The 15633-nt window shown below is 46.1% G+C and overlaps 1 protein-coding gene across 7 annotated transcripts in view; it reads right to left on the bottom strand.

Annotated features, from left to right (window-relative positions):
* Positions 1 to 15633, bottom strand: part of LOC147185612 (nesprin-1-like) — a 101117-nt gene that overhangs the window by 67985 nt on the left and 17499 nt on the right. For 6 of the 7 annotated variants that reach the window (XM_086104574.1, XM_086104571.1, XM_086104576.1 and 3 more), the window contains 25 exons: positions 11332 to 11427; positions 10727 to 10810; positions 9332 to 9352; positions 9141 to 9233; positions 8554 to 8735; positions 8226 to 8422; positions 7583 to 7710; positions 7308 to 7364; positions 6492 to 6599; positions 5565 to 5702; positions 5286 to 5438; positions 5090 to 5202; positions 4858 to 5026; positions 4675 to 4771; positions 4035 to 4240; positions 3474 to 3638; positions 3115 to 3267; positions 2778 to 2921; positions 2458 to 2628; positions 2227 to 2385; positions 1988 to 2152; positions 1475 to 1609; positions 815 to 976; positions 521 to 729; positions 62 to 161 (listed from right to left, as the gene is read on the bottom strand). In XM_086104574.1, the coding sequence (XP_085960700.1) occupies positions 62 to 161; positions 521 to 729; positions 815 to 976; positions 1475 to 1609; positions 1988 to 2152; positions 2227 to 2385; positions 2458 to 2628; positions 2778 to 2921; positions 3115 to 3267; positions 3474 to 3638; positions 4035 to 4240; positions 4675 to 4771; positions 4858 to 5026; positions 5090 to 5202; positions 5286 to 5438; positions 5565 to 5702; positions 6492 to 6599; positions 7308 to 7364; positions 7583 to 7710; positions 8226 to 8422; positions 8554 to 8735; positions 9141 to 9233; positions 9332 to 9352; positions 10727 to 10810; positions 11332 to 11427 (3405 nt within the window). The remainder of the gene's footprint in view (positions 1 to 61; positions 162 to 520; positions 730 to 814; positions 977 to 1474; positions 1610 to 1987; positions 2153 to 2226; positions 2386 to 2457; positions 2629 to 2777; positions 2922 to 3114; positions 3268 to 3473; positions 3639 to 4034; positions 4241 to 4674; positions 4772 to 4857; positions 5027 to 5089; positions 5203 to 5285; positions 5439 to 5564; positions 5703 to 6491; positions 6600 to 7307; positions 7365 to 7582; positions 7711 to 8225; positions 8423 to 8553; positions 8736 to 9140; positions 9234 to 9331; positions 9353 to 10726; positions 10811 to 11331; positions 11428 to 15633) is intronic. The other variant, XM_086104573.1, reaches the window with a different exon arrangement.

Genomic DNA, 15633 nt, shown 5'->3' with positions numbered 1-15633 from the left:
TTCCCACAAGTAAAAAAATAATAATAATTCCCCATGTCAGGGCTGTATTCAGCATGCTCACTTGCACAGTGGCATGAACTTCCCCCCAATGTGTGGAAGATCTTGCCGTCTCCTTGAGGTGCCTCCTCTGAGATGAAAGCCAGTCGGACAGCTCACAAAATCTGCGCGAAGACAAATAACTTTACGGCACATTCTCTGAAGGATTTGAGTGACTGAGATTTTTTATAAGGTGACAGGAGGGCTGAATAAATGTGAACCAGGGAGAGACTTTTTTTCATTTTGCTTAAGTAAGTTGAATATGTAAATGTATTTTTTTTTTTTTTTACACAAGTATATATACTTCTATTATACATATTTTAGCAAGCATCATGGAAGTTGCCATGTTTGATTTGCTTTCGCGGGCCACAAAAAATGATGTGGCGGGCCAGATCTGGCCCCCGGGCCTTGACTTTGACACCTGTGCTATAATGGAACTACAATTATCTTTTTTTTTAAAATAGTTTTTCAAGTTTATGCACACCTATCATTCCATTCTTTCCACTTATCAGGCTGCTTCTCCAGTTGGACGCCGGTGCTCCTGATGTGCTCGGCGATGTCCTCCACAGCCCTCCGAGTGGAATCCAGCCTCCGATAAGCCGCGTCGTTGTCGGGCAACTTCTGACACAGATCCTCCATGTTCCTAATTCGCTTCTCGCACGCAACCAGAGGTTTGCGTTCTCTGAAGAACGTCTGCGGACAAGAGCGAGGGAAGCGTTGCTGAAGAGCGGAATCGTTTTTCCCCCCCCCCGTGGTGTCTTAACCGCTCGAGGCTCACTCGGTGCTCTTTGATCACATGCTCGCTGGTGGAGGAGTCAGATAAGAGGTGGAGTTCTCTGTCCAGCTCCGATCTGCACTCTTGGAGGATGACATCTATTTGACACTGCTCCACTGCTACCTTTAGACGCAGCAGGTGAGATGGTACCTCGCCTTGGATGGCCTGCGACACACCGTAAAAACCTTTGTGGGCAAGGGTTGTTGTTTTGTTGTCACTCGCATACAATAAAATACATCTGGATTTATATAGCCCTTTCGCAACAGCGTGCAATCTTAACCCCTTTTCCTTCATACGCTTTGTTGTTTGAAGCAGTTCTAGATGAATGAGAGAATCAAAGTGTCCTTTCACCAGTGGACCAGAGACGTCATGCTCAAAATGTGCACACATCAGCTACAAGCTAAGAGGCTGTAGCGTCCATCACAACATAACAACTTCATTACACACGTTTCCCAACCTCTTATGAAAGACTTTCCGACCACTAATTTTAAAGTTGATGTTCCAGTAATTTATGGAGAGTTCCATTATAGTGCCATGCACTTAAAAGACAAAGTAGGAGGCTCTCTCGGTTAATTGAATGAAGTATCTATTATGTGACCCCCCCCCCCCCAGAGTTCAATTTGAGTAATTAATTTGAGAGCGATAGCATGTCAAGCCCTCGACCTTCCAGTGTTTGTGCAGCTTGCGGACTGTTTCCTGCAGCCCCCGTTGCTCCTCTTCTGGTAGGATGTCAGTCAGCTCGTCACACGCCTTCAGGAAGACGCTCAACACGCGCTGGTCCAGTTGGCTGAAAAAATCCTGTATGACACAAGTGAAAAAGCCAAACAGTTGGGAGAGGGACTTCTTACGCCACATCAAGTTAAAAGGCAAAGACGGAAAAAGCAATGATGTGGGCAATGATGTCAAGGCATCGCCTCAAAGAACTTCCGTAGCGTCCAATCGGATTGCTCGGATGTCACAAAGTGACGTCACAGAGTGTGCGATTTGTAGTGCGGACTGATCGCAACATTTGTATGCGACAATTTTGTATCCATTCGGCAATTTTGCAAGAGTGTTTGTGCTTATTTAGGTCACGGGTGGGGAGGGTGCGATTCGAACTCTCAACCTCAGAACTGCGAAGCAGACCAGTCAATCACTGCGCTGCCTTTCACATCAAATTTTTGGATGTGATCTCACCGTGTGCTTCCTCAGTAATTCCTTGGCATCCCCCGACTGCCCCAAGCAGTCCTGCGCTCTCTTCAGCACTGCCTCCAGATCCTGTCTGGACTCCTCGAACCTCCTTCTCAAACAGTTGTTGGCCTCTTCCCGCCTCCTCCACTCCCCGACCTCCTTCAGCAGAGTCTTGAGAGGAAGGAGACACAGAGCGCGTGAACAACATTTATACTTTTGGGCTGCATGATGTTGAAAATTCAAACCTGTGCCGAGCTTTGCACTTCGGCCGTCGTCTTCTGCAGCAGGCTGGTGTCCAAGTTTCGAAGCACCTTGCTGTCGGAAAGCGCCCTCTGCACCGTGTTGTGGTTCCTCTCGATCACCGCCAGACATCGTTTGCAACTCTGCTGCTGGTTCAACAAGTCCTGAGGACGTTTTGGAAATCGTCGGATTGAGTCGCTGCGAGTGTTTTAGTTCAACCGTGTCATCGTACAAACCTGCCACTTGTGTCTGTGCAGCGTCGGGCTCAGTGTGTCTGCGTCTCTGGCAGTAATACGACCGGCCCGCTCCAGAGCTTGATAAAAGACAGAGATGTGTTCCTCCATCTCGTCCAGCAAAGGCAGAAGGGCGTGGCAGTCCCTTACTAAGACGGGACAGCGCTCTCTCACCTGGAAACAAAGAATGGAAAAGGAAGAGGTGAGGTATTCTTGAACAAGGTGGGTGGGTAAACCTTTGAGCTCAAGGGCCACATTTGATTTTTAAAATGAACAGTTGGGTCACGTCATTCATGAAAGAGATAAAAAAAATGAACACTTACCCGACTCAACTGACCCTTCGCTTTTGTAACGGCAGCGACGACTCGGGCGGCCTCGTCGGGCGGCGCGTCCTTGGCGAGGAGATGAGCGCTGCGGCCGGCCAGCTTGTACTGCGTCTCCATGGCGACGAACTTTTGCTTGGTATTCTAAAATGAGAGGTTAAGGTATGTCGGCATTCAGACATGGCGCGTGACTGTCGGACATCAAACAGAGGCGTAACGAGCGAGTGCGTTGTCAAAGCAGATGTGGCAAAAATATCGAGGCACCTCAATTACGTCTGCGGGATTGTCAGTATAATGTATTTATAATGTATGTACATGTATGTGTGATTTTCCCCACCTCCACATCTTGCAAAAAGGCTCGGACACCGAGGAAAGACACTTGGACCGGAGCGCTGAGCCTGGCCTCTGCCGTATCCAAAAGTTCTGTCAAAGTTGACATCGCCTTTAGATGGTCTTTTCGCCACTTTTCCAACTCGTCAACTTGGCCATGCTACAATTAAAAAGGGAATAAAGGAAATGAGCACGGACCGAATAGGACCTCGGGGTTCATCATTTTCATTGGATGATTGATTCTAAGGGTTTAGATGTGATCGTATTGGTGCTTAGGGTGCAGGTTTCCTGCGGTTTTGAAAATGCATGACACTGAATTTTGCACTTTCTGGACAATGATCTGGGTTTCGACTCTTTTGTGGCTACCTGTTTCACCGTCAGGAAAAGCTCTCTCCAGCGCCCGTTCAGAAGAAGCAGCTGCTGCTTGAGCTCATACGACACAGTTTCGCAACACGTCTCGATAAGAAAATTCCCTGCGTCATTCATGGCGGCGTGCTGATCCATCCAGTAGCTGAGATTCCTGAAAAACTCCTGGAACGGAAAGCGTCGAAAAGATGAAGAGACAAGCGGAGGCGAGTACGGAAACAAAGCGAGACGGTTTAAAAAAAAAAAAAAAAAAAAAAGCTTACGACTTAGCAAAAGAAGCAGACATGCAAATGAATGGAAACAAAGACTCCAGACAAGTGCAAAGAAGACAGCTCATCAAAAAATAAAAAAAGACAAAGCAGTGGATTTAAATGAAGAAACAATAACGGTAATTAGCTGACGAATCCGCAATGGGGATGTGACACCCGCGTTGGAAAGGCAATGCGATAACCGAAATGTCCTCAATGCGCGTCAATGAATTTGTTCCATGCTGACTTGGCGACTCCCCGCAAGACACCGCTCGAAAGCGAACTAACGTGGCTCCAGACTTTTTTTGCATACCTGCTTTGTGTTTTGCGGTTGTCTCAGGGCTTCCTCCCCGTCCTCCAGCCAGGCTTGGAAAGAAGCCACGGTGGAGACGTAGCGATCCCAGTTGGACAGGACCTCCTCCAGCATGCTCCTCACGCTGCGCACCTCCACGGAGAGGCTCCTCCACTGGGCTGCCACATCCCGCACTAGCCGGGACACCCCCGTCATGCCCTCGTCGGCTGCAGGGAGGAAGAGACAAGTTGACCTCAAATCTGGACAACCCAAGGTCTAAAGTGAAGCCTCGGGTGTCCTCCTTTCTCTCTCGAGCTGACCTTTTCAGCTCTTGCACGAACCCTTAAAAAAACGTAATAACGAAGCCGGCACGCTCGCTCAAGTTTTTATGCCCGGAGACGTGCTAAAATGGAGCAGAGTCCCCAAACTAGCAAATGGGGGAAGTATTTCCCACTGGGCGAGTGGAGGAAACTCATTTAACGGTTTCGCCTGCAGACGGCGAAGCAGACAGCTTCACGTTGATGACAAAGGGGAGTGGCGGGGGGATGCTTTAAATCATAAGGGGGGCACATTTACCTAAATACAGTAAGGTGACCACATTTTCATGTCATCTATTTCTAATTCAAACAATTAAATCACGACAAAGCGATTCTTTCCTCACCTGAGCTGTCAGCGCTGATGTAAACCTCCCCAGCACTTTTCAATGCCTGGTACAAGGTTTTGTAATTTTCAAAGAAATACTGCTTCTCCACGAAAAACTAGCGGAAACAAGATACACAAACAGTTTGTAAATCCAAACTTTTGAGCAAAACGGTATGGATAAGACAATTGATTCCAGGCTGACCACATAATCGCGTAGCATCTGTTCCACACACTCTTGTCGGCCGTATTTGACAATCCAGGATTTGAGCTTCGATTCCGCTTCTGTGAGAAAGGCCTCCATGCGATGTTTGTGCTCCAGGAATTCCAACTTTGCCAGCTGGATGCTGCTGGATGTGGAGATGAAATTCAGCCTGGGGGGGGAGGAGAGTTGGTAAATTTCTAATTTGGTGGGTCTCTAAATGTGTCTTCCGAACCTCTCGGCCATGTCTTGTAGCTGTTCAGGAGGCACAGAGACACCCTCGATACTTCTGTCCTTATGGATCCTCCGGAAGAGCTGCTGGTGACCCTCAAGGCTCTTCAACACATCCTTGTCAAGCGAAAAATCCACATTCAAAACTAACTACACGTCAGTGTGTTGTTTCGCTGCAGCGTTTGGCATTGTTGGTCAACCTTGTGTCGTTGCAAGGCTTTGCTGACGGTTTGGTCGGCTTGTGGAGCGCTGCCATCTTGGCGCAGGGCGCCTTCGGTGTGGTGCAGCCAAGCCCCCAGTACATCCAAAGGAGCGGGAAGCGACGTGTCCAGCAGCAGATGCCAGTCCAGGAGCTTCAAATACGATGAGATAAATAGCACGTGACTGACTGATAGTGCGGGTTTACATAATATCAAATATGAAGGCCGTCTACATGACAAGTCTTGACTGATGGGAATTGGTCATGCGTGTTTCCTCACCCTGTTGGAGACCCTTTCCCAACCTTGTTTGACCAGAGCCTGATCTACTGTCAGCATTCCGTCCTTCTGGGTGGACTTTAAGCAATCCTCCACGTGCTTCCTCCGCATTTCCAGCTGCACACGCAGACTCTTGAATAACTGCACAAAATGCATACCGTGTGCCATGTTGTACTGTTTAAAAAAATAATAATACATTTTGTTAAAAATCAAGGTATTATTTGAAAAGGTGTTGTCACTTTATGCGACTTCAGTCGCAATGTCATGAGAAATAAGTTGTAACATTACAACATTTTGATCGTTTCTGTCTCTACAACAACTGTTTAGAAAAAAACACATTGATTTTCTCGTGACGCAATAACTTTATTCTCCCAACACAAAAATTCTCATCCTATTGTACCCTTTTATGTTCTTTGATCGTGCATAATTGTCCTTGACACGCTCCATCGCAGTTTATGGTCATCATTGTAAGATTCCAACATTTGCTCAAAGCCGCCGCCATATTATAATTTTATATGATAACACCTTTTTATGGAACTGTACTTCTTTAAACGATTTTCTTTTCAGTGGCTCTAATACTCTTTTTTGACAAAAATAACTCTCCATCTATGCCACTCTGAAAACATCCCCAAGTGTTTTTTCCGTGGATCGTGCTTATCAAGTGTTGATCCAAACCTGTGGCTAATTGGCTGTGAACGCGAGTAAAAGGCTCCAATGCGCACTGAATGGGGATAGCCCACACCGCGATGAAAACACCACTTGTCCACTGGCTTGGCGCAATAAGCCAGACAGACTGGGAAAAAAAATGACGGGGCTGTCATCTGATCCCCTCAATGTAATGCCGCAGCAGATTAAGCTAATAATGGCGGTGCCTGTCGCCAGTGCGCCCATTCCAAACCACACACGCGCGCACAAAGTGTACACACTAACCTGGTACTGCAGAGCGAGATCACCCTCAGTCTCCTGGGCTTGTTGCGTGTCTCTCTCCAGCTGGTCCAGCCACATTTTAAACTCCCTCAAGCGCTTTCGCTGCTCTCTCTACAGGAGGTTGGCACAGTGAGGGGGAATATGGATATGGAAAATGGGGACAAGTGGAGAAATGAAAAGCAGACAAAGACAAGCGAAGAGGGATGGGGGGGGGGCAAAATTGAGGATTGATGAGATGATGGAGGCGGGAAAGGATGAAGAGGGTGACGAGTGGTCCCGTTAAAAAAATGCATGGCTAATCCTGTGTTGGTTCTCTGTTGGACAAAATCTCAAAACAGTCACAACTGGCAGAAACACTCTGCTTAAACAGACTAGTTGGTCTCAGATGCAGCATTTCAAGTCGCCATGAGGATAATACTCTGTCTATTCAGCCTTATCACTTCTTCCCGTGGAAAACCCGCTCCCACGCTTGATACTTAATGACAGCTTAATCTTCAAACTAACTCTAGACTGAACATCTTTATTTTGTGCGGCACTTTTACTTTGCGATTACTCATATCAAAACAATGCCCAAAAAATGCGACAAAAAACGTTGAGCTCACTATCAGATGCAGAAAGTGCCAATGCCGGAGGCTTTCATTGTTATGTTAATGTAACCAAGCGGGAACATTTCAACCAAATATGACTTCTTGTCATATTGCAATCATAGCTCAGAACACCCGCAGGCTTCATGTGATATGACATCAGGTAGCATCGCATCCGAGAGCGGCGTTTGGTCGCGGGAGAGATGGAAGGATGACGTCAAACCACCTCCCCTACCTCCAGCATTTCCTCGATATCACGAGGAGCGAGGAGCTCACGCCGCGGGACAGGCGCCTGCACGACAAGCGGCGAGACAAGGACGGCGGTCAGCACACGAGCGAGACACGATGTGAGGCAGAAGCAGAGACATACGTGCAAAGCCGGGACATCAACAACGGGTGTGGCACGACAAATATGCATTTGGGCTTCAAATGAAGAACGCCACGGTTCACGTTTGGTGGGAAAGACAAGGGCCGCGAAGAGAAAATGAGATCACTGTGACAGCTGTTTACCTCCTCCTCCTCTTCTTCTTCTGCCGCTCGTCCCTCTGAGGCGCCACGCTCTACGTCAGGATGATGCTTCAGGAACTGGGCCACGTATGTCATGATGGATTTCTCGTCCGGCTTGTCCACGTCCACGTCTGACAAATGACGCACGGGGGGGGGGGGACATCAAGCAGATATGAAATCAACCCTTCCGCGCTTGGGAGCCAAATCGTCTTTGGACTATTTTCCACAGTCTGCGAATGTCATGGCCTAATGAACCTCAATTACTCTGATGTCAGGCTTGATTTGTCAGCGTTTATTCTGGGGGAGCTGGCATGAGCGGGCACAGATGGTTGGGCAGCATGACTGCTAATGTGATGTTCAAGCTGACGCCCATCATTTTTCCTCTTGTGTTTATTCAACAATTGATTTTTTTTTTTGATGGACACAGGAAAAATGTGACTTTTTCAACCATTCACTCCCAAAGTCGTTTTTAAACGTCTTTTCAGACTTGGTCTAGAATTGGCTGGGACTGAATGAGTTTTAATTTGGGCCAGGTGGTTCGACTAATTTGAAGTCAGACAAATGTTTGTGGAATTAAAAACAGTGATTAAAAAAGAAGTTGCAAGATTTTAGGGATCAAGGAAATGTGGAAGGAAATGTGACATACCCTCAGGGTCGAGGAGTTGTGCGATGCCCAATTGTGTTTCAGCTAACAGAAAAGCTTCCTGCAGATTTTCTCGGTTGCGGTTCTTTCTTGAACGCTCCATGTCCACTAGATTGGGCTGAAGGGCATGGATGATGGCAAGGAAGGCTAAACCCGTTCGCCAACTGGGACCAAAGTCTTTGACCTCGATTCCCAGACGCCTAGCAAAGAGGGGACACAACTGAGCGTTACCGTTGAATTTTATCACGGCAACCATGACAAAACAAACAAAAACGACGCCGAAGTGGAGGAGCGACTGTACTCGGTGTGGTTTAATCGGCAGACTACACACTTGGTGGCTGTCTGTTGGACCCATCTGAGGAGAGCCTTCCTAGCGCTGCCCTGTACGGGGGGCAGGGGCTTCTTCTTAACGGGTGGGCTGGCGTTGTCGGCGCTGCTGGCGGAGCCGTTCAGTGAGGAGGAGCTGGCCGACGGGGCCTGGATTTCTCGGAGACCGCAAGTCAGCTCCTCGATCTGCAGGGGAAATGAGAGAATAGAACATAAAAATCAAACAGTGCGTTAAGTGCATCGATATGCTATCGGTATGTGAACGTACTTCCTTTATCTGTATTTTTTCAACAACCTCGTGGCTACATGTTGTGTTTGCGCTCCGTAGAGAGTTCAGTCACTTTTATTAAGCATATGTGAAAAACGCCCGAGGAGGTGGCTGCTCTCATCCAGCGTGGACGAATTGCAAAAATTGATTTTGGCAGATTTTCTCTTTTCTGTTCCGCTCGATTAGCATTTATTTTTTACTGCCCTTGAAAAATATGGATGGTGATTATATCTTCATTTTTTTTAAAAAGCCTTAAATTCTGGTCTCCAAGACATCGCCGATGCTAATTTGCCGCATGAATTGAGCATGTTGACAAATTTTACCTGGAAATAGAGGATAATAGTCCACACCAAACCCAACACAATTGACGGTCGACCGTCTACGATATCTGTTGAGTTGATGTTCACCAGCTTGATCTGTGTTCAAATAAAGATTGTATTGTATTAAAAATAATATGAATAATAATAATACACAACATTGCAATGCATTACAAACAAACAGAGGCAGTACTAACCGGTGATCCCCTGTAGGCAGACTAGAGAATAGAAAAAGGAAAAAAAACGACATGAGAGGCACTCTAGATGTGTTTGATGAAAGATGGACGCCTTGTTGAGCATGTGATGACAGACCCCAGGCTATGAGGCATTGGAGACCCCCCCCCCCCCCGGCAATGTGCTGTATGTCGAGATCTGTCGCGACCCATTTTCAATATCCTATCACAGAGCTTATTACGGAGGCGCCGTAGCACAACAGGTGATCGTTTGGTAATAAGCAACACTTGGAGTGGGTGAACATGGAAGGTGTAAAGCCGGGGTCGTGCGAGGGCAATTTCGGGGTGGGGGGCAGGAGGGGGTCAGTGTGGGGATCCTGATAAGAAAAGCATGAGTTCATAATGGAAAACACAGCAGGTGGTTTGGGCAGCATTGGGATAAGGACACACCTCGAGGCTAAGAATTTTCAAGATGATCACAAAAAAAAAAAAAAAAAAAGAAAGAAAGGGAAGCCCTATTAGACCTGTTTGGAGGACGAGGGAAAAAGATTTTCATAACTTTCATTTGGAAATAAAAATTAAATGTAATTCGACAAACGGACGCATGCACAACTGTGTTGAATGAAGATTGATTTCTTTCTTTTTACTTTTTTTTATCTACCTTATTTTCTGTCAAATTATTACTGTATATATGTTTTATGTTCAATAAACAAACAAACAAACAAACAAAGACGTTTGAAGCATTTCGCACCCAGTGTGTGTTTACATTTAATTTGAAACTTTGGATTTCACACACCAACACACACACACACACACACACACACACACACACACACACACACACACACACACACACACACACACACACACACAAGGAGCCTGCTGACGTCTCATCTCCCGCTTGCAGATTACTGGTGTAGGATTTATGGTTTAACCCTGTCACACTTGAGGAAGAGGGGAAATCAATGTCCTCGCAGACGCCTGCTCATGGCTTTATTTGGATATCCGAGGACGAGACGGGCATGGGTGCGCGCGGGGGGGGGGGGGGGGGGGATTCCTTGAATATGTCTGACTAATCTCACTGAAGGCACCATTTACTGAAGCGGTTTGTAATTAGTTTATGTAATTGTGCACATCACGCTGGCAAGGGAGAAGAAGAGGACTGCCGAGGACTAAAAAGCAGAATTTATTTTTTTTTCCTGTATAGCAGGTGGGTCCCGATGCGAGAGGCGGAGTCAGCGCGAACCCAAAGTCTGACTGTATCGACTGATGATTTCAGCAGGTGGAGATAAAGGAAGGCGGGGAGGAAAGAAGTGAAAGGTCAAGCTTATTTTCCACGTCTGGCACCCATGTGGCAAACGCAAAAAAATGCCACGAGGAGGAGCAATGAAGATAAAAGAAAGAGAGCATCTCTGCTACCTTCCTGCCCTGGAGGAAGTTGAGAGCGGTGCCGATGTTTGCTACCCAGTGGATCCTCTTTAGCTTCCTGCTCTGCTCACATGGCTACAGGGAAGAGCAAGACAACAATGGGGTTACAAGGCGCAACGGGGTGGAGGGGATGCGAGAACAGAATGGACAAAACTGTGAAATTGATGTGAGGGGATTTTTTTTTTTTTTTTTTAGGCATTGCAGTAAAATATCCGAATGAGAAACATAAAATACACCAGTGAGAAGAGATCCATTCAGTTGCCGCCCAATCCAAACTGCACCCTGATCAATAGACCACAGATCACTTGGACCTGAGGCAATACTGTATTGACACACGTACCAAAAGCTATTTGTGTACGTGTGTACGTTTATGTGTGTGTGTGTGTTTTGCCAAACTCATCCGTCCTTGTGAATCTGCCTTCTTTTTTATTCATTCAAACATCCGAAGAAGAAGCAATCAATGCGCCCATTTCCACGTGGAAGCGGACGATGCTCCACGTTCACATGCGCTTTGCTAGCTCCATAAAGATTAGCCGATAGGCAATCACGTTTCACGCACGCGCTCTCACATCTCAGCGAAGGGACTTGAGCCTCACCAATTTTTGGCCGGAGAGGATCTCCAGCAGGGCGAGCAGCTTCACCCCATCCTTAATATCCTCAAACAGGTCGGTCACGACGAGAGGTGGAACACGCTGTCGAGACAAAAGAACATAGCAAAGAGTCTTTACTGTGTCGGCCATTTAATACATGACAAAGAAGGTTCTGCAGATCAAACTTTTGAACTCTAAAACTCTGACTGAGACATTATGAAAGCTAGACTTCCATTCGCTTTGAAAAAGTATGTATAAAAGCTGTTTTTTTTCCGCCAAAATATCCTGGCTGAGTGATAAAAAGTCCAAGTGCGACATTAGAAGACATTCATTTAAACAGGAAATCCTCCTATGGATGGACCTGGAGCCCCCAAAAGCATTTTTTGTCTTCCCCGTGTGGCGTTTTGTGTGCGATAAGTGGAGTCAGCGAGGGGCTCAACGGGCTCTAAGTGGGCTCTTCAAATCCTAAAATATGCTGATGATGTCAAACCGGATCCCGTTCTCATTGACTCCCGCGCTAACCTCGCAGACTGTGGAAGGGGGGGCGGGAAAAAAATCCACATATCTCTGTTTTTCGCCAACGCCACATCAAGGATTTCTCTCAAGAGTCACATGCTGGCGGGGTGGGGGGGGGGGCGCTTTCAAGACGGAAGGGGTGTTCAAACTCGCCAGCCATTCACAGGAAGATTAGCGGAGGAAAAGGATTGCGTGTGTGCGCGCGTGCGTGTACCCATCAAGTGTATGTGCAAGAGGGGGCATAATCGAGCAGATAAAGAGTGGCAGCGAGACAGATGAGAGAGGACAGAGTGAAAAAAAAGAAAAGCTGAAGCCCCCCCAAGCCTCACATTCTACAAAATTAATTAGTTCAACGCAGTTAAGGCTTTTTTTCTAATGTCATTTCGCGGCTTTGGTTATTAAAACACACAGAAAAGCACGCGTGACTCCTTCCAAAAGACACCACACAAGTACAGAGGGTTAAATCGCCCCCCCACGGCCCCCCTCCCCTCGTGGGGTAATTGAAGTTAAATTTAGCTTTTGGTGCTTGATGATCCCCAGGCTAATGAGGGTATTTGGGGATAATTACAAAAATAAGAAAGTGATATTCGTTTCCTCCGCTGAGCCACGCGATCTAAGACGAAAAAGAAAAAAATAATAATCATAAATCAAGCGTCTTAATGAGCTAATTACACATGAGTGTCTGGTGTCATAATTGATTGTGTGCGGAGGTGCTCGGGGGGATGCGCGTGTGTCGTCTTCTTTAAGTCCTCAAGGTCCAATAGTGTGGAGATGCGGGGCGAAAACGATAAAAAGATTTTCGAAAGTAATCGAATGTACAGCTTTTACTTTAGAGGCCCAAGGAACTATTTTTGGTCACTTCAAAAGCGGTCCGAATGTAGGCCACATACCTCATTTTGTTTTACAACGAAGGGTAAAAACCAATATTATGATGTTGCTTTTATACTGTCTATACTTATCGGTAGGTAGACTTAATGCCACCTCGGGTTAAAATTTGCTGTGGACTAGTGTAATACAGTCATACCTTGGTTTTCAACCATGATCAGTTCCAGAAGGCTGTTTGAAAACCGATTTTTTTTTAAACCGACACGTGCTTAAAAAAAATATCTTTATTGAACAAATCTGCTCACAATGGAACACTATACGAGGAAGCGTCACTTCCTCGTTCACCCGAGGAAGCGTCAGTTCCTCGCGTAAGGAAGGCGAGAGGAGTCAAGTGGCGCATTCAGGTGCGCTCAGTTTGGTCGAGTAACGGTCGTAATCCAAGCCATTAAAAAAAAAACTCGAAATTTTTGGTCGAAAACCGAATTGGTCAATAACACAGACGTTCGAAAACCGTGGTTTTAATGTATTTTGATTAATTAAATTTTATTTCCAATCATCCTACCTTTTCCGCCCCATTATTCATTCATATCATATTTTGGCAACATTTCAAAGTGGTAATATTTCTCGACTAATTCCAGCACAGAAGTATAATTTTTCTCCACTGAGATGAGATGAGTGCAGGTCCAAACAAAGAGCTGGCTGAATGTATGCATCATTACGACTATTTGGGCCAGAATCTGAGGGGCACCCTGTGGGGATGCAAACCTCTGCCAAAGCCAATTTTAATGGGTTCTTGGACCAGGTAGTTGTTTTTGCATTTTTTAAAATAAAATTTTTTGCATAATCTTGCTTTACACAATGGGGACCTGTGCACAAGGGAACCTCCGGTAACACAAAAAACAGAGAGTGCATAATTGTAGCTTTGCACTGTACCCACTCCGATATACTGCATGAACGACCGTGAGACTTTATTTTGACAACTTGAAATCAAACCCATTTTTTCTGCTGGACACAAGCAGACAAATTCCCGTCATTACTCCTGTCAGTTTTATAAGTGTAGGTTTTACCTTGAAAGATTTTGACTCCAACTGTACTTAACTCATTCAGTACCAGCCAATTCTGGACCAAGTCTGAAAAGACGTTTAAAAACGTCTTTGGGAGTGAATGAGTTAATCGAGCGAGTGTTTGCTTACGCAACATATTTTTGGGGAGGCTAATTAGACGCCGTAACCCCCCCACAGACACTTTCCAGATAGGGAGCTTCACTTGGCAGTGTAATCTGAGCGAAAACACTTAAGTGTACTGAAGCTTGTTTACTGAACAGACGCCTGAGCGACGACGAGAACTCTGCCGCTCACGCCGGCCACTCGGTAATTAAGCTTTAACCGTCTCAGAGGGGATTTGCCGGAACGCAAAGTTGGGAGCTCACTCGTTGGCCTCCACCCCCCCCCCCCCCAGTCGACCCAAATGTCACACCAGTGCCATGCAGGGTGGGGCTGCCTGATACTAAATTAATCTGAAGAGCGAAAAAAAAAATTCTATGGGTAAACACAATTAAGATACAAGTGCAGTATGTACACTCGACGCAAAAACACAAATCTAATTTATTACTAAATTATTCATAGTATTAAAAAATAATAAATCTCCACATTTTGTACTTTCGTGAGAGAGTGCGCGTGGACTCAATAATGTGACCCGTGAGTGTCTTAACTTAATCTGGTGAACAGCAAAGTGTAATAAGATGTATCCGTCGTCTTAGTAAATTGGCGGTTCTCACATGCTGAAATGTCTTTTGTTATACCTGTAGTTTGGGGAGCGGGTGGGTAAAAAGGAACACCCCCCCCCACCCCCGCTCCTCAAAGCCATGTCTCAACTCACCTAACGATTAATCACATAGCTTTAGGCGCTGAATTAAAGACCTGTGATAACTGGTTGAGGCCTAATCATCTCCATAGCCGAGGGCACCATCTATCCCTCGGAGAGCCGAGTTCAACCAACTGTTAAAGCTCCTCTGTCTCTTTCATTGCGCACACTTTTCTTCTCCTCCAAAAGCCTCGTACAACTAAATGCCGTTTCCAGGAACTTTCTTCAGGGGGTGGGGGGGGGGGGGGGCGGGCGCTCGGGAGGGTGAGCGCATCTCCTAATTTAGAAGAACTCCATTCACCTTATCTTGCTGTCCATCAGGGGTTTTTGTTTTTTTGTTTTTTGTATTTTTTTTGGAAATGACATTTCACATGAGCACTCAGCATATCCATGGCAACACCGGGAGGAAGCAACCAGGGCAATCAACTAGAGAGGGAGACGTGCGCTTTTGGTTGGAACTATGATGGATATCAGCCACAACATTAGGTACAGTACGGTAGATGGTTTGGCAGATACTTTTATGGAACAAACGGTGACAGACGTGCAATGGCGAGTATGACGCGTTGGTTAAAATGGTCATTATGATTTGACAGTCGTGCGCGATAAATATCAAATGTCTAAAATAAAAAAAATAAATCAAAATTGGCCCTCTCTGGCTCCATTTTGTGCCTCTAATTTGATACGCAGAACATCATCACCACGCACCAGAGACAGAAGGCATTCATTACATGTTGTCACCACAACCTGGCGCCAAATAAAACTTCAAACCGTGAACATTTAGGACCCTATTTTCTAGACAGGCACTTTTGTGCACTGCGTAAAAAAAAATAATTAAAAAGCGCATTTCCATTTTACCCCAAAACGGTACATAAATAAACCATGCGTTTATGTTTGGCGTTATTAAAAATTCAAGCAGTTTCTATATATTTGGCTGCGGATAATTTCCCGCCGGCGTGATCCCAAACCGTGAGATTTCACATTACGTCAAGGTTTATTCCCCAGGGGGGGGGGGGCGCTTTTCAAATGAATTTTCTGCACCGCGTCGCCAGGGCTCAAGGTCTCCTCAGCTGCCTGAATCCAATCGGAAAGAATACTTTGTGTCGC

Source organism: Hippocampus guttulatus, chromosome 23 (genome assembly GCF_054856545.1).
Source record: "Hippocampus guttulatus isolate MCC_2025c chromosome 23, RoL_Hgut_1.0, whole genome shotgun sequence".
Taxonomy (NCBI): Eukaryota; Metazoa; Chordata; class Actinopteri; order Syngnathiformes; family Syngnathidae; genus Hippocampus; species Hippocampus guttulatus.
This window is presented reverse-complemented; position numbering and strand designations above follow the sequence as displayed.